Genomic DNA, 25,000 nt, shown 5'->3' on the forward strand with positions numbered 1-25,000 from the left:
TTGATTCGTTCAACAGCGTGGCGATTGTTTCTTTGGCTAGGTCAATGTTCATAGATGTAAATAGTACTGTTACATTGAAGGATATCATCATCTCATCCTCTTCTATCCTGGTGTCCTTGATGATGTTGAGGAATTCTTGGGATCAGTGGATGGAGTGGGTAGTGTTGTCCACTAAGTATTTCAATTTCTGTTATAGTTCTTTGGCAAGTCTATATGTTGGTGTACCTGGCAGTGAGCCAATGGGTCTGAGGGGGACCCCTGGTTTTTGTACCTTGGGGACTCTGTAGAATCAGGGTGTGTTGGTTCCCTCTGGCTTTATTTTTCTTTCATTTTTTGATAGTCATGAAGCTTACAACATCCCTCTGCATCTCAGTGCTCTCTAGTTTCTTATCATCTAGCTAATATGGTTTTTTATTCTTCCTATTGAAATGGACTATTTCACATTTTCCCACATTATAATGTCTTTGCCACATTTTTGTCCACTCACTTAATCTATCTATATCTTTTTGTCGCCTCCTTATACCCACTTCACTACTTACTTTCCTTAATATCTTTGTGTTCTGAGCAAATTTGACTGCCATACTTTCTATCATTTCATCCAAGTCATCTATATAAATTGTAAACAGCTGAGGTCCCAGCATTGATCCCTGTGATGTACCACTTGTCAAGTTTTGCTGAACTGAAAAAAACCCATATATGCCTATTCTCTTGTCCTTGTTCGCCAGCCAATCTTCTATCCATGCCAATATGCCATCCCCAACACCATAAGCTTTTATTTTCTGCAAAAATATCTGATGCGGCACCTTATCAAATGCTTTCTGAAAATCTATGTACAGTACATGTTTCCTTTACTTCCTCAATAAATTGGTTAAACAAGATTTCTCTTCCATGAAAACATGGTTAACTCTGCCTGATGACCTTAAATTTTTCAAAGTGCCTTGCTTAAGTTTTTAAGTAATAGTTTCTCACATTATCCCTGTGACAGATGTTAAGCTAACTGGCTTGTATTTTCCTGCATTCTGTCTCCCTCCCTTTCTGAATAAAGGATTTCCATTTTCCTATTTTCCAATCTGCTGGAACCTTCTCTGAATGTAAAGAATTTTGGAAAATTAAAAGATGCATCAACTATCTCACTTAAACTCTAGGATGAAGCCCATGAGAATCCAGGGACTCATCAGTCTGCAACTTCAACAATTTGTTCAGGATCACTTCCCTAGTGAATGTAATTTTCTTGAGTTACTCCCTTACTTCCATTTGCTTGCATCCAAAGTGTACTACTTTACATTTTTACACTAAAACTGCAGCTACTATTGTTCCTCCATCATTCAATGTTCTGTTATAGTTTTTGCAATTCACAGTGGGCCCAAAAACTACAAAATTGCTTCGCTACCATAATTATGGCATAGCAGTAATTATGATATATACATGACCTAAACCTGACCATGTCAAAAACCGTAGCGATAGGCAATTTATTTCATGGCCCAAAATGCCATCAAACTCTGCCCAAAAGAAGTTACAGGAACAGTGGGTACCACCCTATTTTGTGCAACCATAAATCCCTCTTAGCCTTAAAGAAATGCAAGGTCTACTCTTCTAGCATGGTAACGTCTGCAAACTTGGACATGCCCTCTTCTATTCCCAAATCTAGATCACAAAAGTGAAAAGCTGAACTTAACAGATTCAAGGCAATAACAATTGTGTGCTAACCTTAGAATATCTCTTGTAACTCAAATCTGTCTCCCACCATCTCATCTAAGTTTCTATAAATGGAAGTAGGTTAGCTCCAAATTCTGATTTATAATCTTATAAAGGCCTTTTCAAATACCTTTTGAAAATCTGTGTATGCAGCATACACTGATTTTCCTCCTGTTCTACCTCCCATTATCCATCATCTCAGTGATTCTATTCTATTAATTAAAAAATGGCCTAATTGTCATAAACCAAGGTGAATGCCCTAATCGTCTTATACTAGTTTGTAAGGTCTTTAATTTGGTTTTATATTTTGTAGGAACAGAAGTGCAATTGTCCAGAGAAGGCACCAGAATAATTAGTATTTTTTGATTTAAGGGCAATCGAGGTGTTTAAACTGCTAAAGCATGGAAGGAGAGCTCAAGTCCATGGTCTATGTGGGAAGTCAGGCACAGTTCTGGTGCCTGGGACCAGAACATATGCAGGAAGTATCTCCAGCTGCAACTCCTGGAACCTTGACTTTTGAAGCCGCAGCAGTGACTGGGGATACTGTGCATGGTGGCTCAGTGGTTAGCACTGCTGCCTCACAGCACCAGGGACCTGGGTTCAATTCCACCCTTGGGCGACTGTCTGTGTGAAGTTTGCACGTTCTCTCCGTGTCTGTGTGGGTTTCCTCCGGGTGCTCCGGTTTCCTCCCACAGTCCAAAGATGTGCAGGCTAGGTGGATTGGCCATGCTAAATTGCCCGTAGTGGTCAGGGATGTGTAGATTTGGGGGAGTGGTTCTGGGTGGGATGCTCTGAGGGTTGGTGTGGACTTATTGGGCTGAAGGGCCTGTTTCCACACTGTAGGGATTCTATGATTTGTGAATCTGAGAGTATTATGGATAGCACATACTATGAAGTCGTCATTCAACAAACTAAAACTCTACAGGTAGGGAGGGAATGGATTATCGCCAGGCAAAAAAATAGGACAAGACAGGCAGTACAGGAGTTCCTTGTGGCTACTCCCCTGCAAAAACAGATATAAAACTTTCTATACAGTTGGGGTAATAGTCTTTCAGACAAGATGTCACAACAGCCAATTTCAATGCCCGAAGGTTGGTTCTGCTGCACAGAAGAGAAGTAAGAGTGGGAAGGCTATAGTAATAAGGGATTCAATTTTAAGGGGAATAGATAGATGTTTTTGTGGCCACAAATGAAGACTCCAGGATGGTATGTTGCCTCCCAGGTACTAGAGTCAAAAATGTCTCAGAGCGGCTACAGGACATTCTGGATTAGGAGGGAGAACAGCCAGTATTCATAGTACACACTGGTACCAATTACATATGTAAAAAAGGGAATGAGATCCTAAAAGAAGAAAAGGGGATTTAAGAATAAGTTTAAAAATTGGATTTCAAAGGTAGTGATCTGAGGACTGCTACCAGTTCCATGTGCTAGTCAGAGTGGAAGCAGTAGGACATATCAGACGAATATGTAATCAGAGAGATAATGCAAGGGGGAAGGTTTCAGATTCCTCTGGGACATTCAGACCAGTTCTGGTGGAGGTGGAACCAGTACAAGATGAACAAGTTACATCTGAGCAGGACCAGGACTGATGATTTGCCGAAGTATTTGCTTGTGTACTTGGAGAGATGTTAAACTAAATGGCAGGCGGTTAGGAACCTATAAAGGGAGACAGAAGTGAAGGAACCAAGTGGAAAAACAAAAGAAAGAATAGGAAATAAGAAAAGTGATAGGCAGAGGATTCAAGGGCAAGAATCAAACAGGACCACATGCAAAATAATGCAAACAAGACTAAGAATGTTAAAAAGGCAAGCCTTAAAACCTGTGTCTTAATGCATGGAACATTTGTAATAAACTGGATTACATAGATATAAACATGCAATACATATAAATGGGTATGATATAGTTGGGATTACAGAGATATGGCTGCCTGGTTACAAAGAATTGGAACTGAATTCCAGGGGGATTCCAGGGAGAGTTTTTATGAAGACAAAGAGGAAAAGGAGATGGGCTAGCATTGCTGGTTAAAGAGCATATTAATGCAATAGTGAGGAAGAATATTAGCTCTGGTGAAATGGAATGGGTAGAACTTAGAAACATCAAGGAGCAGCAAATCATAGTGGGGGTTGTATCCAGATCGCCAAACTGTAGTAATAATGATGGGGAAGGCATTAAACAGCAAATTAGAGACACAAGCACTAAAGGTACAGCTGTAATTATTAGCAGCTTTAATCTTCATATAGATCAGGCAAATCAAATCAGTAACAATACTGTCGAGTAGGAATTACTAGAGTGTGTTTGGGATGGTTTTCTGGATCAAAATGTTGAGAAACCAACTAGAGAACAAGCCATCTAATACTGGATATTGAGTAATGAGAAAGGAAGAATTGGCAGTCTCGCTGTGTGAGGGTCCTTGGTGAAGAGCGATCATAATGAGATAGAATTCTTCATTTAGGTAGGGAGTGATGAAGTTGATTCTGAGACTAGGATCCGGAATCTAAACAAAGGAAACTACGATGATATGACATGTGAATTGGCTATGATAAGTTGGGGAACATTACTTAAAGGGATGATGATAGACAGGCAATGGCAATCATTTAAAGAGCATATGGAGAAACTGCAACGATTGTTCATTCTTGTCTGGCATAAAAAGAAAATGGGAAAGGTCTTCTAACCACGGTTAGTAAGGGAAATTAGGGATATTTTAGATTCAAGGAAGGGGTATACAATTTGGCCAAAGAAAGCAGCAGACCTGAGGACTGGGAGCAGTTTAGATTTCAGCAAAGGAGGACAAGAAGATTGATTAAAAAGGAGAAAATACAGTACGAGAGTAAGCTTGCAGGGAACATACAAATTGATTGTAAAAGCTTCTATAGAGAAAAAGGTTAGTGAAGACAAATGTAGGTCCTATGTAGTTAGAAACAAGGGATGTTATCTTTGGGAACAAAGACAAGGCAAACCAATTAAATATACAAAAACCAAAAGAACTTCAGATGGTGGAAATCCAAAACAAAAACAGAAATTGTTGGAAAGTCTCAGCAGAAGAAGTTCCGAAGAAAGGTCACTGGACCAGAAACGTTAACCCTGATTTCTCTCCACAGATGGTGCTGGACCTGCTGAGATTTTTCAGCAATTTCTGTAATTAAATACCAAATTTAGTTCTTTCTTCACAAAGGAGGAAACAAGTAACATCACAAACATTTTAAGGAACACAGGTTTATTCTTGTCTTTTTATTTATCTGTTTATTTTTCTGCCTTTATATTCTGTTTTGGTTTATTTTTCTATGTTTTAAGATGGTGCTGGAGAGTGGTGACACTATATAACACTTTTCATTGTACTTTTGTAAAAAAAATACATGTAACAATAAATAAATCAAACAAATATTGAGCTGGAGAAACTGAAAGAAATCAGTATCAGTAAGGAAATGATGTTGGGGGAAATTGATGATAAATCTTCAGGGCCTGGTAATCCACATTCCAGAATACTTAAAGAAGAGGCCCTAGAAATAGTGGATGTATTGGTGGTCATCTTTCAACATTCGGTCAAATATTAACATCTGATTAATATGTAAAACCATAACCATCCTATGAAAAACCCTCCACCAGGCGACTAACAGACTGAGCTGTTAGAATCGAGATCGTCTCTTCCAGCAGCCGGCTGGTTGGAGTCTCATTGGATGGTTGGAATTTACATTACTAATCAGATTTCGGCCTGCCCCTACTGATTGTGCTATTTTTTGTTTGCAGGTCGAAGCAAGTTCCCCCCCCTTTACACTGTCTGTGAAGCGGCGAGATTGTGGTGCCGAGCGCATCGCTTGGTGTTTGTTGTTTTCGGGATAAGTCGGTGAGTGTAGCGGCAGGGGATGGGCGAACAGAGTGCGAGAGAGACGCTCTGGACCGACCGATCATGGTGCTCACCCAGCAGGCTTCGTCTCCTACTGTATGCCTAGGCCCATCGGTTTTCCCTTCAATTTCTCGACTGTCAGTGAACCCCCGGAGTTGGGGCCGGGCTGGTGGTCGGAGATGTGGGGAGCGAGAGGTTTAAATTATATATATGTGTGTGTGTGCGCGCGCGTGTGGCAGGATAGTGTTAGCTGGTTAGAGGCAAAAGTTCCTTTGCCAACAACATGGCGGCCTGCCGCCACTCGCCTTGTGACCGGACCGTTTGCTTTAAGCGCGGTCGGAAAGGAGAGGCGCGCGGCTGCAGCTAACGGTCGTCAGCCGCGCTGTTGTTAAACTGCCCCAACCTATCGGGCATGTACAAACGGGATCACGGTGAAGGTTGAATTGTGAGGACGGCAAGAGCAGCGAAATGCAGCCGCTGTAACGCCAAGTTCGGGTGTAAATACCGTCAGCTCAGCCCTACCTGTAATCCGCACAAAATGGTTGCCCCAATCCCTGTGATACCGTGGCATTTGAAGGCAAGGAATACATTCCCACTGGAAGCGTGAGATTCCTTGATCCAAGGAACAAATCTTGAGAGATTTGCGCTAATATATGGCCTCTGTTTGAGCCTATCCAGTGCCATTTCATAACCTTGAATGAACAGATTATTTTGTGCGAGCAGAAGACGTGGGTGAAATTTTAAAATCCTGTAAACTAAGATGGAAGACTGAAGGAACTGAATTCTAAACATCTATATATATATTTTATATATATGATGCCCCGGGGGGAGAAAAAGTGAGTTTAAGACAGGAGATCGTGCACTGATGTTTTATTTCAGCATTTAACACCCGGGTTGGTGGAACAGTGTATGTTGAAATAGGAAAATCCTGAGTATACGTTCAGAGTACTGGCATTTGTTGATAAGAGATAACATAAGGTTGTACAGCACGGAAACAGACCCTTCAGTCCAACTTATCCATGCCAACCACATATCCTAAATTAATCTAGTCCTATTTGCCAGCGTGTGGACCATATCCCTCTAACACCTTCGTATTCATGTACCCATCCAAATGCCTTTTAAATGTTGTACCAGCCTCCATCATTTCATCTGACAGCTCATCCCATACATGCACCACCACCTATGTGAAAACATTGCGCCTTAGGTTCCTTTTAAATCTTTCCCCTCTCACTTTAAACGTATGCCCTCTCGTTTTGGGCTCCGCATCTCTGGGGGAAAGACCTTGTCTATTCGCCTTAACCATACCTGCCTCAGCCTCTTATGCTCCAGGGAAAATAGCCCCAGCCTATTTAGCCTCTCCCTATTGCTCAAACCCTCCAACCCCAGTAGCGTCCTAGTCAATCTTTTCTGTACTCTTTCAAGTTAAACAACATCGTTCCTATAGCAAGGAAACCAGAATTGAACGTAGTATTCCAAAAGTGGCCTAACCAATGTCTGGCACAGCTGCGAAATGACATCCAAACTCCTATACTCAGTGCACTTACCGATAAAGGCACGCATACCAAACGCATTCTTCATTATGCTGTCTACCTGCGACTCCACTTACAAGGAACTATGAACCTGCACCTGAAGGTCTCCTTGCTCAGCAACACTCCCTAGGTCCCTACCATTAAGTGTATAAGACCTGCCTTGATTTGTCCTACCAAAATGCAACACCACACGTTTATCTGCACTAAACTCCATCTGCCACTTATTGGCCAATCCAATCAAGGTTCCTAAGTACTCTGAGATAACCTTCACTGTCTATTACACCACCAATTTTGGTGTCATCTACAAACTTACTAACCATTCCTCCTATATTCACATCTAAATCATTTAAATAAATGACAAACAAAAATGGACCCAGCATTAATCCTCGTGGCAGACCGTTGGTCACAGGCCTGCAGTCTGAAAAGCAACCCTCCATAGCCACCTTCTGTCTCCTACCTTCAAGCCAATTTTTATCCAAATGGCTACCTCTCCCTGGACTCCATGTGATCTAATCTTGCTAATCACACTACCGTGTGGAATCTTGTTGAACGCCTTGCTGAAGTGACAAAGAAGTGGGAAGTGAGAGCATTGCTGAAATTGTTGGGACATATTTTTGTTTCTCTAATATTCTGTGTATCTACATCTATATCTCCTAAGATCGGTTTTTAATTTTTGTTTTCCAATTTAAGACAAGAGAAAAGTCAATTGAATCATAGAATAATTTTGCTGCAGAAGGCTATTCAGATCATTGTGTCTGCACAGGCTCTCTCAATGAACATTTTGTGCCAATCATCTTGTAGATCATTTTGTACTAAAATGTTGCTATTAAGTTAAATTTATATTCAATATATAGCATACAGTGAGAGAGAAAGAACTTGCACTTTTATAGAATTAGTGTTGACTTTAAATGCATAAGTTTTTAAAAAGGTTCTGTGAACTGTGATGATGCTATGCCTTTAAGAGGTGTATTTTGTCCTTTTTTTTAATGAAGAGTGGTTGAGACAGAGGTGAGAAGCAGCCTGCTCAAAGCTGATAAAGTAAACAGCATGTGAGGCCTTGACGGTTTTTTGTAAGGTGGAATAATAGAAGCGGCATGAAGGGTGGAGTCAGGCTTCCACAGAACCAGAGTTTTAGTTTAGTTTTAAGGAGTTGCTGGCATATTTAAAGCTGGAGTTCTCTCTGCTGCCAGAATTGCATGTGAGACAATCTGTTTTACTGAATTTGCCTTTGCTAAGGGAGTGTTTATGGGATGTTACTATATTGGAACAGTTGCTGTTTAGTAGTTAAATAATCTATAATTCTGTTAAGCTTTCCAGTAGAGTTGTCATTCCAATTCTTCTTTCTTTTGCTTGTATTTTAATTATGAGGTAAGAATAAAGTGGGGTTTGCTTAAAGCTGAGTGGTGTAACCAATTGAATTACCTGTGGAACACAGTACCTTACACTTGCCTTTAAATAAGAAAAAGTTGGCGTCTAGGCTATCTCCTTGATCTATTTGAAGGGTGTGGTCTGGTCCATAACAGAATGACTTCAGTTATATGAATAGGTTAAGAATAGAAGCTTGAGAAGACACTAGATTAGATATGGGTATTCAAAATCATCAGTGGTCTGACCAATAATATTTCCCATTAGTGGAAGGATTAACAATCAAAGGGTGCCACTTTAAGGGGAATAGCAAAAAATGTGATATGACAAAGGTTTTAAACCAGCAAATGATTTAAAATCTGAATTTTGATGGAGGTAGGTTCGCTGATTCTGTTCTGGAGTTCTACCAAAGTTGAAGACGTTATCATGCATTGATGCCTCCAGATGTTGGTTCTTTTGATTATCTTCAACAATCCATCTTTTGTAATCTGCAACTTGAACAAAATCTGCCTGTTATTCCCCATCCCATTCATCCCTGACCAGAATAACCTACTTGATCTTCCCTACCCAGAACACAATTAATTTAAAAATCATCAGTATGATTTATAAACTTTCCTGGCCTTCCCACCATAATGTCAACTCCATCCAATTGCAGAATTACATCTCATGTCACGTATTACAAGTTTTCTAAGTGTACGCTGGTTGTTTATGGTCAGTATTGTCTTGGTGCAAATTACCAATGGGTTTTACTTTTTGATACATTTCTGTTTGATACAATTTGCCAGTCTTTGCGATGTTTGGCATACATACTTGGTATTATGTTGACCTTAACCAATCAATCAACATGCCTAATGTCAGCATACGTTATCAGTTATTACTTCTAAGTAATCTTGGATGATTTCAGTCACAGGTTGATGAATCAAGTAGTCAAAGGTAGGCTTGAGGATGATTTAATATAATATATTCAGGACAGTGTCATAGAACATTGTGCTCTGGAACCAGCAGAGAGCAGGCTATTTTGCATTTGGTAATGCATAATGAGTTGGGATGAATTAATGGTCTTATAGAATTCCACATCTTGTTTCAAGTTCAGAAATTTGTCTGAATCGGGAGGGTTAAACTGAAATAAAGGCATTTACCAAGGTATGAAGACCGAGTTGGTGACACTGAACTAGGAAAGTAGGTTAAAAGTTAAGGTGGTAGAGAAACAGTGGAATACATTTAAGACATTTTATAACTGTCATCAAAACTGTATGCCATTCAGAAATGAGAACTGTAAGAGAATCTTCCATGGCATAATTAAGAAAGGTAAGACTGATAAAGAAGAGATATGCTCTACTGCAAAGATTAGTGGTAGGCCAGAAGATTGAGAAGTTTTATAATCCAGCAAAGAATGACTTAAAAAAGGAAGAAATTAGAAGCAGTACACTAGCAAGAAATATAGAATCTCTGTCTGATTTTATCATTCTATGAAAAGAAAATAGATATAATAAATTTGAGCCTGTTGGTTGAGACTGGGGTATTAATAATGGAAAATGAGGAGTTGGCAGTGACATGAAATGCACTCCAAGCACAGTAGAAAATTATGGGGCAAAAGGGTCATTTGAAGGGAGGGGGGAAAAGGTGTGGAGGTGAATAAAATAGTTGCTGTCACGAGAAAAACTATTAGAAGAACTAATATTTGATTTTAAAAATGACCTGAGCCATCTAAGTGCATTGAACTTTGCTACTGCCTTTAATTATAGAATTGGCATTATGAAATATAGGAAACATTGTAAAATGTCCATTAAAATTTGGAAGGAAAATTGGTTTCAAACGTAGTCCTTGGACTTTTACTTGGCTCTGGACATCAGTTCCAGTTTGCCACAAAATGATTAGACTTGATCCCTCTTGGTAATTAATCCCCTTCCCATCCTGCCAACTTCAATGATTTCTAACATTCATTTACCTCAATGTCAAGTTAATCCATACATAGTTAACTATTAGGAAGTGATGGATAGTATTGCATATTTTTGTAATCAATTGATTATAATTTTCTGAAACTTGTGTGGTTTTTTTCTTAAATCTTTTTCTCAAGTTTGGATGAATTTCTTTTGAAAATGCATAGCTATTGAATGTGGGCTGATGACATTAGTTCAGTGTAGTGTCTTGTTGTAATTGGTTTCTTTTGCTTCTGCCTTGTAGGTGAGCACAGCTCTGCTGTGAAAATTGGAATAGGCTCATCCATTTCCATTATTTCTTGCAAAGTGTGTCATTTGGTTCTGAGCTGAAAGAACTTTGAGTAAATCCAAAACCATTCCAGATGGACTTAAATCTATGACCTACATAAGAAAGAATTTGCACAATTTAAGGAGCAGAAAGTACAGCAAGAGCTTCCCAAGGAAGATTTCTGGGCACTGTCACTGTAGTAAACCACTGCAGAGATAAAAGCATCATGGCTGTACAAATAACAGTGGTACGTAAAAAAGAATTTGCAAATCAGAAAGAATATTCTGCTACTGGATTTAACACTGAAGAGAAATTGGAAACAAAAGACCAACTAAATAATACTCCTGAATGTTTAACTTGTGTGCATTGCGATTTCAAGTATACTGATCATGAAACTTTGGAAACACATCTAGGGTCCATTCATCCCGAATTCTCTGACCTAACAAATACAGTGCTTTATCAAAAAAGTGCCAAATTGTTCCATTGTCGGTTATGTTTCTTCACAAACAAAGTGTACAGTAATGTTTACAATCATGTTACAACACAGCATCCAAAGCTGAACAAGATTGAAAAAATCTTCCAAATGAAAGAACGCCATGAAGGAGCTGCCAGTGAAGTTAGTAAACCAGTGCGAGCTACAAAAAGAAAGTTAAAAGAGTCCAAAGTGATTAAGGAAGAAAAGCCTGTAAAAAAGCGAAGGGGGCGTAGAAAGCGTACAGAAATACTTTCAAACACAATTGAAGTACAACCCCCTCCTATAAAACCTGCAGAAACCAGTTCAAGCACAGTTGAAGGGCAGCCTGTTAAGAGGAGACCTGGAAGACCAAAGCGTAAAGTAGAAGAGCCCAAAAATGTTGATTTCAACTGTGAAAAATGTGGCACTCGGTTCAATACTGTCGATGAGCTAAATATCCATAACTGTCAGAAGAAAAAGAAAGATGCCAATGCTGCACTGTTTGAGTACAGAGATTCCAGTGGCCATTACCCAACGCAACAGGAATCCACTCGCAAATCATCAGCTTCAAATAATCCCAAAGAAGTAGTGGTTTCACGCACTAAAAAACGAGCAATTTTGAAAGGTCCTAGAAAAAGGATAGTTCAGAAAGGTTCTGCAGAGCAGACAATTTCAAATAATCCCAAAGTGGTGCCTGTTTCAAATGATTTCGAAGAGCCTTCTGAAGAAAAGGATTATGCAAAAAGTTTGCAAGAAAATGTTAAATATGTTAGAGGAACCTTTTACTGTAGTTTCTGTAGATTCCATTGTAAAAGTAAAAGTAGTGCTCTATATCATGTTGTAAGGGTACATGACAAACCTTATCCTTATCGATGTACTGAATGTGGAAGATGTTTTGTTATGGACAAGGAGCTTCAAAGACACATGTCTGTTCACACTGGAGAAGCTTATTACAAATGTTCTAAATGTGACTTTGAATCTGATTATGCCAGAGCTTTTAAGAATCATGAGAAACAGTGTACCTCTCAGCAGAAAGATAATTGTACTGAAAATATTGAAGCTAATAAGCAGCAGAATACAGATCAAGAGAAAAAGTTAATCAGTTCCGAATTGCCTTCAGTCCAGCCCAACAGTGCACATAAAGAAGTAGCACAGCTGCATGAGAATTCTTCTCTGAAAATGGAATCATCAGATGCAGGAAAAATGCATTTACAACTGACTGCTACTAAAAGTCAGACTTCAAAGTTGCAGCTTCTGGAACCTGCAGAGCGTTTGGTGGCTCATCAAGATTCTGCATCTTCTTCAACAGATAATGTTTTATCTTGTTTTGAGTGTGGAAAGACATTTGAAGAGCAAGAATTGTTCCAGAAGCACAAACTTCGCCATTCTTTACAAAAGCCACAAACCTGTGAGCTCTCTCATGATGATTTACCAACCCCAAGTGATGACACAGAAAAAAAGCATGCAGAGCCAAAATCGTTCAACTGCGATAGCTGTAATGTTCAGTATCAGAGCAAAGAAGATTTACAGCATCATCTGAATATTCATAAACCAAATAATCAAGGCAAAACTTTTAACTGTGAAATCTGCAGCAGCAAGTTTGAGAAACAAATTGATCTCCGTGATCACCTCAAAGTTCACAAACAAAATATTTCAAAGACTAATCAATCTAATGTCACTGATAACCGAATGCTTTACAAATGTAATTACTGTTCTTATAGCACATACCTGTTTGTAAATTACATAGGTCATGTCAGAATAGCGCACACAAAAAATTTCCCCATTCATTGCTCATTTTGTGGAGATGGGTTTCAGCTTCCAGCTGAATTAAAAAAACATACATGTCAGCAGATTCAAGGTGCCAATGTCATATCTAATCAAGGTGGTGAGTAGAATAACATGAATTTTAAAGGGAAGACTCTAGTTCCCAGCACTAAATCCCTAATCTTCATATACATAACTAGTCTCTACTAAAGTTCTTTTAATTTAAAATTGCAATTTTAAGTTAATGAATGAATGGTAGAGAGCTCAATGTCTAAATTGTTTGCTTTCTTTGAAGTCTTACAAAATCACAGGGCAGTGATGCAAATTAATTGTAAATATTTGAAGTATGTTCTTTGTTCACTGACAGCTTTTGTTTCCCTTTTAATGTCTGATCAGTTGAAAATGTGGAGCTATATTTTCTTTAGTTGTTAATGCAAACAGGTAATTTTTGACAAACATAAAATTTCATTCTTCAACTTCTACCAACATTGACTTTCATGTATTTAGGTAACTGAACAAACATGCACTTCATTGTTGGATTGTTCATAAAGTTCTGCATGCATTATCGGGCTGAAAAGGTCCAGTGCATCCTACCTATTTATTGTCTGCTTTTGTTTTCTTCTTTCAATTCCGGACTAGTTATAAATAGAGCGTTTTCGTTTTAATTGGCAATACATTTCAGTGCCCGGTTATGCTACTTAACAAATTACAGTCAATTTCCAATATTTTGATGATCTGTATGCAGATGAATAACCTATTCTGCCTTTTTGAATTAACTAATCTTTCAATGTAAGTTTTTTTTTAGAAGCAAATTTTCTTAATTCCCTGTTTTCATATCCTGGTTATTGCCTAACATATTATACAGTATGTGTGAAAACAAACTCCAGGTATATGTGTGTGGAATTCAATGAAAAAAGCTTAACAATTCATGAAAGGTTTAGCAGGTTTTTTTGTATAAGCATCTAGGACTCCAAGTATGGTTGCCAAGGGATTTTATGTTTTCAGTAGCAGTCCAGGTGTTTGTTTATCGTACAGACTTTTAACTTTGTATGAAAGACTTCTGCTGGTTAAGTGTATTTTTACTGAAAGTTAATAAAAATTACTTTCAGTTTTTTAAAAAAGTTATAGTTAAAATCTTTGTATTCCAACTGTATTAGTCACAAACTATTAAGAAAAATTGGTGCTGTGTCTTGCAGAGATAATTTCAATATCTTTTTTTAGCAGTAATTTGTCTTTTCAACTGTAATTATTTTGCAGTATGTTTGTGTTTGTAACAAATCTTTAACAGCAAGACATAGATTTTTTTTGTTAATCAAATTAAAAAATACCAAAACAATTCTATACCATTGTTTAATTTATAGTGTTTACTTTTGTAATAAATGTGAGATTTGTTCTCTGGCTATTCCTACATGGTAGGGGTTTCTAATTGTGTTGGAAGTCAGACAGAGGTACTGGAAGCTAAGTACCTACTGGAAAGAGAAGTATCCAGCTTACCTTGGTGGTCATTTATTGATAGAAATGGGATGATTTGGCCAGTCTTGGGTAGTTATAGTCTGTGCAGGATCACAACAGATTTTGATGCGATAAACTATTTTGCATGATGATTTATTATATAGTATATTTTACTTTGCTGTACTCAATCCAGATCTTCTTGATGGAAGACTTGGAGGTTTACCTTAACCAATAAATCTGGTTGACAGAAAGGAACTGATGTTCATATGACAGTGAGTTGGCAAGATTTTAACATAAATCCAGGGTTAGCCTGATGTCATGGCAATCCTCCAGTCGTCAAAACTTAGCATCTAGACTGAGAACCAACATCATTCTCAGGAATTACTGGCCCTTAAAAGCTTAAACGAACATTACAATCAAAATTGAGGGTAGGCAGTGGCATAGTTGTAATGGCACTGAACCATTAATCCAGATTCCCAGTTAATGTATTGGGGAATTGGGTTCAAATCCCACAATGACAGATGAAGTTTGAACGCAACAAATACCTGGAATTAAAATCTAGTTAATGATGACCATGAAACCTCTGTCAATTTGTCATGAAAAAAAAACTTATCTTGTTTGTTAATGGCCCAGATGTCACTGTCACCATCCTTGGATATATTCTGTCCCACAGGCAGGACAGACTTATCAGATATGTAAAATTCAAGCAGGGCTGGACATACTGGATTCAGGAAAGTTGTTTTCCTGGTTCCGAAGTCTAGAACCAGGGAACAGAGTCTTCTGTTACTGAATAGATCATTTAGGACTTAGATGAGAAAAAAATTCTTCACTCAAAAAGGTAGAATTCTGTACCAGAGAGCTATGGAGGCCAAGCTACTGAATGTGTTCAAGAACAAGAGAGATCCGTTTTGATGCCCTTAAAATTTAAAAATGTATGGTGAGAAAATAGGAATATGGCATTGAGATAGAGAATTAGCAATGATTATTTGAATGTTGGTGCAAGCTCGAAGTTTTGAATGGCTCATTTTTCCTAGTTTCTATGTCTGTTGTTTGGAGGGAGTTGCCTTGGGAGTCCTCAACTTTGTCTCTGAATCCCATGAAAGAGTGGTTCAGTAGCTCCACTGATGACTGAGCTGGTTGAGTTCTAATGAGTCATTTTTCTGTAATTAATAATACTGACTTACTTGTGGTTAAACAATTTCTGTAGGGAGTCAGTCATTTGACAAGTCTAAAGGTTTATTGTTTTACGGCTCCAGCTAAAGTAAACTTAAACTTTTGAAGTGAGTACACCTTTTAGTCAATGACAGCTTATATTTTAAAATGGTTTTGTCTATAACAGGCCAATGGACATGTGTGTAATTTTGGACTTAGTGAATTTTGATCTTTTTAGATATATAATTTGATAATTTGAAACTTAGAGCATATTAATGCATCTATCATTCCCAAATTAGATACACAAATTGATTTACTAGTGGCATCTTGGTATGATCTGTGGAATTGATAAGCTTAGAGGGATAAGTTGTTATAAAAGGGACAGTCTCTATAGTGATATTCATTTTTAAAAATGAATCAGTAAAAGTGGGAAGTGCTGTCAGATGTCAGATTCCTTTACAAGTAACAATCAGAAATTACTTTATCCATCCAAGAATGGCAATTAATTGTTTATGCATTGTCCATGCATACCCTAATCAATTAAGAATCTAATCATGCAATGCCTAGATCAATCAGAGTTCATGCCATGAATTATTGTTGGATAGGTCTACTTTTTAGTAGTTTTATGTGCAGACAGAAGAAGAGATAGCAATCCAACCAGTTTAGTCAATATTCCGTTGTATAGTTGCTGAGACCACTGTTCAGTTAACTGTAATTTCTGTTGTATTTGTTTTGATAACTTAATAATTCGATGAACATTGTATAAATATGTTTGTACTCAGAGCGGTCCCATACTTAGTTGAATCCTGAGCCTTATGATTAAAGTTAGATTAGAGTTTGGAATCCTACAGATATAACTGCTAGTCTGGGTTGCAGATGATGTTGGAACTAACAAGAGGGAAAAGTTACTTGACCCTCATCTAAACCAATCTACCTGTTGCAGATACATCTATCCGTGACCATATCAGTAGAGAGGAGCATTGCGTGGTCCTGTCTTCACATTGAGGATACCTTCAATTGTGTTGAATCATGCTGAATAGGACAGACTTTGAACCAAATCAAAACAGAGCAGTCTTGAGGCGTGCACAATCAGCAGCAGAATTGTATTGAGCCTCATGGCCTGGCACAGCCTTCACAATGCCATTACCATTACCATCAGGCCAGGAGATCAATCTTGGTTCATTAAAGAGTGCAGGTGGTTATGCTAGGAGAAGCAGGCAGTCATACCTAAAGCTGAGGGTCCAACGTGTTGAAGCTACAACACAGAATTACTTGTGTGTCAAACAGTGGGATCTGTATGTGATAAACAGTGATTCCACAACCAACAAATCAGATTTAAGTTGTGCGCACATCTAATCATGAATGGAGACTGGCAATTTAAATAGACAGCAGGATGTGGAACCTCCAGATGTATCTCCATTCTCAATTATTGGAAAATCCAGCACATAAATGGCAGAAGACACCGAGTATTGCAAAGGTTGTGGATATACCAATAGTACTGAAGGACTGTACTCCAGAACTAAGTATGCCCCTAGCCAAGCTGTTCCAATATAGATACAACACAGGTATCTACCTGAAATTGTAAAAAGTTATCAGGTAGATACCAGTGTTGTATTTGTACTGGAAAAGCTTGGCTTGTGGCATATCTGGTTCTGGAGCAGTCTTTCAGTACTATTGTTGAAGATTGGATTTGTCCTGTTTGTAAACAGGACATTCCTGACAATGCTGTGTTGGCCTACTCCATCATTAGCAAAATGGTGGATGGTTACCATTGACAGTGCTACCAAGTGGCACGCGATCAGTTTGGTTTCCGCTGGGGCCATTTAGCTCCTGTCCTTACTACACACCTAGTCCAAATATGGACAAGAAATCTGAATGCCAGAGTTGAGGTGAGAGTGACTACTTTTGACATCAAGGTAGCATTTGTTCAAGTACTGCAGCTAACACCTCTTGGAAAACTGGAGTTGGTGGAAATTAGGGGAAAACTCTGCTGTTTTGAAGCCACGCCTAATGATAGTTGTAGTTCGATGTGAATTACTTCAGTTCCAGGCTATCACAGCAAGAGTTCCTCAGCATAGTTTTGGCTTGGGACACTATCTTCAGCTACTTCATTAATGACTTTCCCCTGTCATGCCAGAGCTGGAAATGTTAGTGTTATTATCTTTGCAGGGTGAATGTAGGTGAGATTCAGTGGTCAATAAAAGGTAATGAAGAATGTTAGTAAAGTGAGTTATCTGACAGCTATTCCAGATTGCTGGCATAGCTTTAACCAATTTTTGTTTTGGTGAATTTCCGTGCATTCACAAGATGCTATTTTTCTTCAGCTAGTATCTCTCCCTGAGACATTTAAAAGAAATCACAAATGAACTCACGACTACTTTAGCTTCAGATCAAGCAAGAAAGTTGGCAAACCCCAGTTTTTAGAGTTTTCTTATGATACAGCTTAACTCTTCAGTCTCCATTTTCTAACACAAACCACTCAAAACTGACTATTTTCTGAATTGTTCTCTTTCTCTGGGCACTGTTGCAAGGCAACTTTCCAGTTTATCCTCTCTGCCATTCTTTTTAATGTATTGAACTCTTAACCCAAGTGAAGGTTCTAAAATCGTATTAAAATATATGTAAACAACAAGATTCCAGAGTTTTTGTCATCAAACCTATAAATGGAACTCAACTGTGTCTCCCCCTTCTTTGCCCCAGAAAAAGATGATGAAACTTGTACATTGTTCTTAACACAGCACTAAGCTGGGCAATTTCCCACATTGATGGGTAGCTGCCAGTGTTGTAACTATACTGGAACAGTTTGTCTAAAGACATGGCTACTTTTGAATAATGGTCTCAAAGCTATGTAGCTGTGCAGCTACTCCCAAAGGGTCTATTGACAAGTTGGCACCATTTCCAGCATTGACTGGTTTTAGAAGTTTTGCCATGCATAGATCTTGGGAGATCCATGCAGAAGGAAAAAATAGAGGAAACAAATTCTAGAGCACAAGACTTCAGTAATATAGTTGGAATGCTATCAGGACCCATAGCCTTTTTGGTATCCAGTGCCTCTAGTTATTTCTTGATATCACATGGACTAGCATCTGTGATATTGGGGACCTCCAGAAGAGGGGGAAACAACCATTCAATATTTATGGCTGAAGATCATTGCAAAAGGTTCAGCCTCGTCTTTTGCATTGATGTGCTGGGTCCCCCCCATCATAGATTATGGGGAGGTTTATGGAGTCACCTGCTCCAGTGAACTTGTTGAATTGTTCACCACCATTCACATTTAAACATGACAGGACAGTAAAGCTTGGGTCTGATCTGCTGATTGTAGAATCATTTAACTGCCTATCAAATGCTGCTTTATGCTGCTTGGCATGCAAGCAATCCTGTTTTGTAGCTTCACCAGGTTGACATCTCACTAGGCATACTGAATGCTGCACCTAGCATGCACTCTTGCACTGGTCATTGAACTAGGTTTGATTCCCCTGGCTTGATGCTAGTGGAACAGTGGGTCAAATGCTGCATGGTGAGGTTACAGATTGTGCTTGAATGTAATTCTGGTGCTGCTGATGGCCAACGGTGCTTCAAGAATGCCTAGTCTTGAGTTGCTAGATCTAATCTGTTCCATTTTAGTGTGGTGGTAGTGCCACACAACACAATAAAGTGTATCCTTTATTGTGAAGGCAGGACATTACCTCAACAAAGACTGTGCAGTGGTCACTCCTATTGATGTTGCTGTGGATAGGTGCAGCTGCTGCAGGCAGATTCGTGAGGACAAGGGCAAGTTTGTTTCTCCCTCTTGCTGGTTCCTTCACTTATCTGCCCAATCTATCAGCATTTTATTGCCCTAGTCAATCTGTTCAGGGATGCTATGATGCATCTCTAGAGTAGGTGTGACTTGAACCTTTTGACCCAGAACTAGAACACTACCACTGCACCAGAAGACCCTTCAGTCTAGCAGTTATGTTTTTATAGGACCTGGCCTGCTTGATCAGTTGTAGACCGACCAAGCACACTTGGTGACAGTTATTGAAATTCCGCAGCCAGAGTGCATTCTGTTCCCTTGCCACCTCAGTGCCCCCTCCAATTAGTCTTCAACTTGGAGGAGTACTGGGTCATTAGCTGATTGAGGTGAGGAGGAAGAAGAAATGGTAGGTCATAGCAGGAGATTACCTTGCCCAGTTTTGATCTGATGCCATGAGGCTACATGTGGTCCAGAGTTGATGTTCAGGACTTCCAGGCACCTCCCTCCCGCCTACATATCACTGTGCTATCTCCTCTGGGGGTATGTCCTGCCAGTGGGACAGGACATAACCAAGAATGGTGATGCCGGGTGTCTGGGACATTTTCATTCCTTTAATCAAACTTTATAGTGCTTAGATACAACTGAGAGGTTTGTTGGGACATGTTAGAGGGCAGTTAAGAGTCAACCACATTACTGTGGATCTGGAATTGTGTCTAGGCCACACCAACTAAGGATGGCAGGTTTTCCTTCCCTAAAGAACAACAGTGCACCAGATGGATTTTTAAGACAATTGACAATTACTTCAATTTCATCATCATTAGTCTAGCTTCTTTAAATTTCAAATTTATTAATTCAAATTTTATCAGTGTTGTGGTGGGATTCAAACTCATGACCTTAGAGCATTAGCATGGGTTTGAGGATTACTAGTTCAGTAACAACATTTCTACTAAATAAAAACCAAAAGAACTGCGGATGCTGTAAATCAGGAACAAAAACAAAGTTGCTGGAAAAGCTCAGCAGGTCTGGCAGTGTCTGTGCAGGAGAAAACAGAGTTAACGTTTCAGGTCCGGTGACCCTTCCTCAGAACTGCTACCTGCTACAGAACCGGTTCTGAGGAAGGTTCATCGGACCCGAAACGTTAACTCTGTTTTCTCCTTCACAGATGCTGCCAGACCTGCTGAGCTTTTCCAGCAACTTTGTTTTTGTTCCTGATAACATTTCTACGTCACAGCTTCCATATTGTTGTTACTGCCACCATCCTCTTTAAGTGTAGGAAACTTTGTCTAGTGTGGTGGAGGAGAACCACTTCCCAGTCTAACTAGAAAATTATTGTATTGAACCAGAAGTAATTGATTACCTTTTAACAGTTACTTATAAATTACGTTATAAAAATGCCTATTTTAACACAGACTATGAGGAGGACCTGGATGTTAGGTCCTTGGTTATTCTGCCCACAAGTCAATGTGACATTATCATGGCTGGTTTTTAAGGTACTTCTCAGTATTCACCCTTTCAGACTGCACCTTTATCTGACATTCTTCCTCAAGCCTATTTTTTTTTATTATTATTTTGCAGCTGTGTATTTAATTACCACTATCCAAACCCCACCCAAGACGCTGATGTCTTAAATTCCAGTGATCTGGAGTTTTCACAATTTTCCCAGAATGTATAGAGTCATAGCGATCTAGGTAAGGTAAAGTCACTGTATTCTTACCAGCCATAGGATTGTTCTCTCATAGAGAGGGATGACTGGTAATGGTTTAGCCTGAAGGATGCTAAGGTGAGGGCAGAGGTTGAGAAGGAGAGTCCTACATGTGTGAGATTTGAACTCACACTGGGGTCGCTCTGGAACACAAACCAACTGTCAGCCCCTGCCCCAGTCTGCAGCACAGTAAAAGGCCTTTCTGACCATTGTGTCTGTGCCAGTCAAAAACAGCCATCTAACTATTTTAATCCCATTTTCCATATACTTGGCCTAAGGCTTTGTATGCCTTTAGCATCACAAGTGAACATCTAAATACTTAGATGTCAAGAGGGTTTCTGCCTCTACCGACCTAACAGGGAGTGAGTTCCAGATTCCCACCAGCCTCTGTGTGAAAAATATTTTCCTAACATCTCTAAACTTTCTGCCCTTACCTTAAATCTGTGTCCCCTGGGCAGCTGCTTCATCAATGACCTTCCCCCCGTAATAAAGTCAGAAGTGGGATGTTTGCTGATGATCGTACAATGTTCAGCACCACTTGCAACGACTCTTATTCTAAAGCAGTCCATATCCAAATCTATCAAGACCCAGTTAATATCCAGCTTTGGGCTGACAAATTGTGAGCAACATTTGCATCACACAACTGCTAGGTAATGACCCATCTCCAACAGGGGAAAATCTAACCTTCACCCTTCGATTGTATATATCATTATACATCAAAAATGACATCACTGAATTCCCACTACCAACATCCTGTAGGATTGCCATTAATCAGAAATTGAACTGGATCAGCCCTATAAATACTGGTTACAGGGACAGCAAGGAGTTCTCGGGTGAGTAAGTCACCTCCTGCCCACCACTACCTGGCCATTATCTACAAAGTACAATTTAGCAATGTAATGGAATATTTTCCGCTTGCCTAGATGAGTTCAGTTTCAATACTCAATGAATTTGATATCTTCCAGAGCAAAGCAACCGGCTTGATTGGTACCACATCCAGAAACATTCACTCTCTCCAATACCTATGCATAGTAGCAGCAGTGCGTACCTGCTACACAATGCACTGCAGAAATTCACTAAAGCAACTTCCCAATTCACAACTACTACCATCTAGAATGACAAAGGCAGCAGATACTTGTGAACACTATCACCTACAAGTTGCCCTCCAAGTCACTTGGTATCATTCAGTGTCACCATGTTAAATTGCTGAAACTCCTTCCCTGACAGTATTGTGATTGTACCTATCCAAAATGGACTCCAGCTAATCCTCACCTTCTCAAGTATTACTAGGGATGGTCAATAAATGCTGGTCCAACCTGGGAAGACCATATCTTGTGAATACATTTAAAACAAAATGACTACAAATTTTCCAAATCTCAACGAGATTTCCTGTCTAACAAGTTACCAACGTTAAATTGAAACAATGCACAATGGGTTAACTTTAAAGGACAAGCACCTGTTGATATGATAGACATTGCTACAAAGGAGGACGTAATACCCAGGTCTTTTGTTCTTTGAGGTCCCTTAACCTGTTCTGCCTATGGTCCATAGGATATCATCAATGCGGGTGGTGCAAATGGCACTCCTCAGTATTAACCCTTTCAAACTTTTATGTCCTTGGAGAGATTAGAAGAGTGAGGGGCGACTTGAGATTAAGACCCTTATTGGTCTTGACAAGGGGGGTTTATAAAGGATGTTTTCTTTGATCGAGAACTAGAGGACATTGTTTTAAAGTTAGTGGCCACCTTTTCAGGACCGAGATAAGATGTTCTTCCCTCGGAGACTTTGGAGTTCTTTGCCATAGAAGATGGTGGAGGCAGTGTCATTGAATATTTTTAAGACAGAGGTGGATAGAATGTTGTTGGGCAGTGAAATCAAGTGTTAACATGGGTAGGTGGGAATGTGGAATTCAAAAAACAAACCCATCAGTCATGATTTTGCTGAGTGGTGCAGTGCTCCGGGGGCCGAATGGCTTCTATTTTGTATGTGTCATCTCTGCATAAGATTGATAACTTATGGCAAATATAGTATTGTATTGCTTTCAAGCCCTATGCCTTTCATAAGTGTGTTTATTAGAAAGCAAATTTATTTATTGGAGTGATAAACATTCATTCTAATCACTAATGTAGAACAAATTCCAACTCAGATTAGATAAAATAATATCAGTGAGATAAAAGAACAGTGCTAACTTAGTGCAAACTGGAGTCCAATTACTGTGACAATCCAACTTCCTTAATTGGATGGAAAATAAACCCATACCTTAGTTGTCCATTCAACTAATGCTGAAGGTTTCTGACATTTACCATATTTGTAAGTCAAAGAAAATTTCAAAGAGTAGAGATAATATATATTGCAATGTTGACTGAACTTTAGTACAAAAGCATGTTAATTTCAAATGGATTAGTGATAAAACACATAATCCTTGCATGAAACATTACCGAAATAGACTGGCAGGCACATGAATTCCACCTCAACTATAATTCTGTTTTGAAAACCTGACCAGTTATAGACACTTCATGATGGACATCTTGTTTACATTAATCAATTCTTTGTTTTACAAGCATTATTATAAATATCATCAGTTATTTGATTTATTAGTGAGTTTACCGAGGCATTGCTCACAATAACAATGTTTTCTGAAGAAAGAAACATTAGATGTACTGTACTGAGGTTTGTTGGCTTGCTTATCGAGCTGGCTGGTTTTGTCACCATGCTAGGTAACATCAGCAGTGCGGCCTCCAATGAAGCGATGTTGTTCTCCTCCGCTTGGAATTTATATGATCTGATCTGTTAGGTTGGATTATGTTATTTCCGGTTCTTTTTTGCATGGGTTGGTATGCGAGCTCTAATTCCACATGTTTGTTGATTGCATTATGGGTTGAAAACCAGGCCTCTAGGAATTCCCGTGCATGTCTATGGTTGGCTAGAGCTAGGATGGTCACGTTGTCCCAGTTAAATTGATGGCCTTCATTATCCGAGTGCACTGAAATGAGGGGAAGTTCGTCAAGTCATTTTGCTGATAGCTGGTGTTCGTGTATCCTGATGGCTAGTTTCCTTCCAGTCTGGCTGATGTAATGTTTGTTGCAGTCGTTGCAAGGTATTTTGTCAACTACATTGGTCCTGAATGTCATGGGTATGGGGTCTTTGGTCCTTGTTGTAGTGTAGCTGTGAGTTTGTGTGCTACCGTGGCTCCAAAGAGTACCCAACAGGTCCACACTAACCCTCCAAAGAGCATCCCACCCTACCCTATCCCTGCATTTCCCATGACTAACCCTACCTAGCCTGCACATCCCTGAACACTATGGGCAATTTAGCATGGCCATTCCACCTAACTTGCACATCTTTGGACTGTGGGAGGAAACCGGAAACCCACGCAGACACGGGGAGAACATGCAAACTCCACACAGACAGTCAGCCAAGGGTGGAATTGAACCCAGATTCCTGGAGATGTGAGACAGCAGTGCTAACCACTGAGCCACTATGCCACCCCAAATGAATGTGATAATAAAACAAGGAACTGTGGATGCAAGAGATCTGAAACAAACAAAAACCGAAATTACTGGAGAAACTCAGCAGATTCGAAGAAGGGTCACTGAACTCAAAACATTAGCTCTGTTTTCTCTCCACAGACACTGCCAGAGCTGCTGAGTTTCTCCAACAATTTCTGTTTTAATTAATGAATGTGAATCACTTAACCACTGCTACAATGGGTCTTTCAGTGGCCCAGAAGTATGCTGTCTAATCTTGAGCAATGGTTCCCAAACCTTTCCCTTTGTGACCCCATTTCGTGCTTGACATTAGCCATGATGTCTAGGATTGGTGTGGCAGGGGTGGGAAGAGACTTGAGAGAGTGCAGCAGGGATGGAGATCTGTGAGAACAAGGGAGTTGAGAGATCTGTGAGACAGGTACATGGAAATAACTCCATATGGTTTGTTTAACACAACATTCAAGCCTCAAGGTTTAGCTGATTAGGTCACATCAATCTGACAATTTAAATTGGCCGTGTAGCTTTTAGCACTCAGACTTAAGAGCTCCATGGCATCCATTGCTCTTCAGAGCTCACAACCACAAACCGTTCAGGCTGTGACAGTTTGGGAAGTC

At 39.4% G+C, this 25,000-nt stretch overlaps 1 protein-coding gene across 3 annotated transcripts; it reads left to right on the plus strand.

Annotated features, from left to right (window-relative positions):
• Positions 1-5,297: 5,297 nt before the first annotated feature.
• On the plus strand, positions 5,298-14,197 carry LOC109912282 (zinc finger protein 91-like). 3 transcript variants are annotated; one of them, XM_020511680.2, is made up of 2 exons: positions 5,298-5,536; positions 10,615-14,197. In XM_020511680.2, the coding sequence occupies exon 2, from the start codon at positions 10,865-10,867 to the stop codon at positions 12,983-12,985; it is 2,121 nt and encodes a 706-aa protein (XP_020367269.1). In that variant the 5' UTR covers positions 5,298-5,536; positions 10,615-10,864; the 3' UTR covers positions 12,986-14,197. The 3 variants fall into 3 exon arrangements, with proteins under 3 accessions (XP_020367269.1, XP_048454025.1, XP_048454026.1); XM_048598068.1 differs by lacking the exon at positions 5,298-5,536 and adding an exon at positions 5,555-5,673 and having other exon boundaries at positions 10,615-14,110; XM_048598069.1 differs by lacking the exon at positions 5,298-5,536 and adding an exon at positions 5,724-6,372 and having other exon boundaries at positions 10,615-14,110.
• Positions 14,198-25,000: the final 10,803 nt, after the last annotated feature.

The sequence above is a fragment of the Rhincodon typus genome, chromosome 6 (assembly GCF_021869965.1).
Source record: "Rhincodon typus isolate 14 chromosome 6, sRhiTyp1.1, whole genome shotgun sequence".
Classification (NCBI taxonomy): Eukaryota; Metazoa; Chordata; class Chondrichthyes; order Orectolobiformes; family Rhincodontidae; genus Rhincodon; species Rhincodon typus.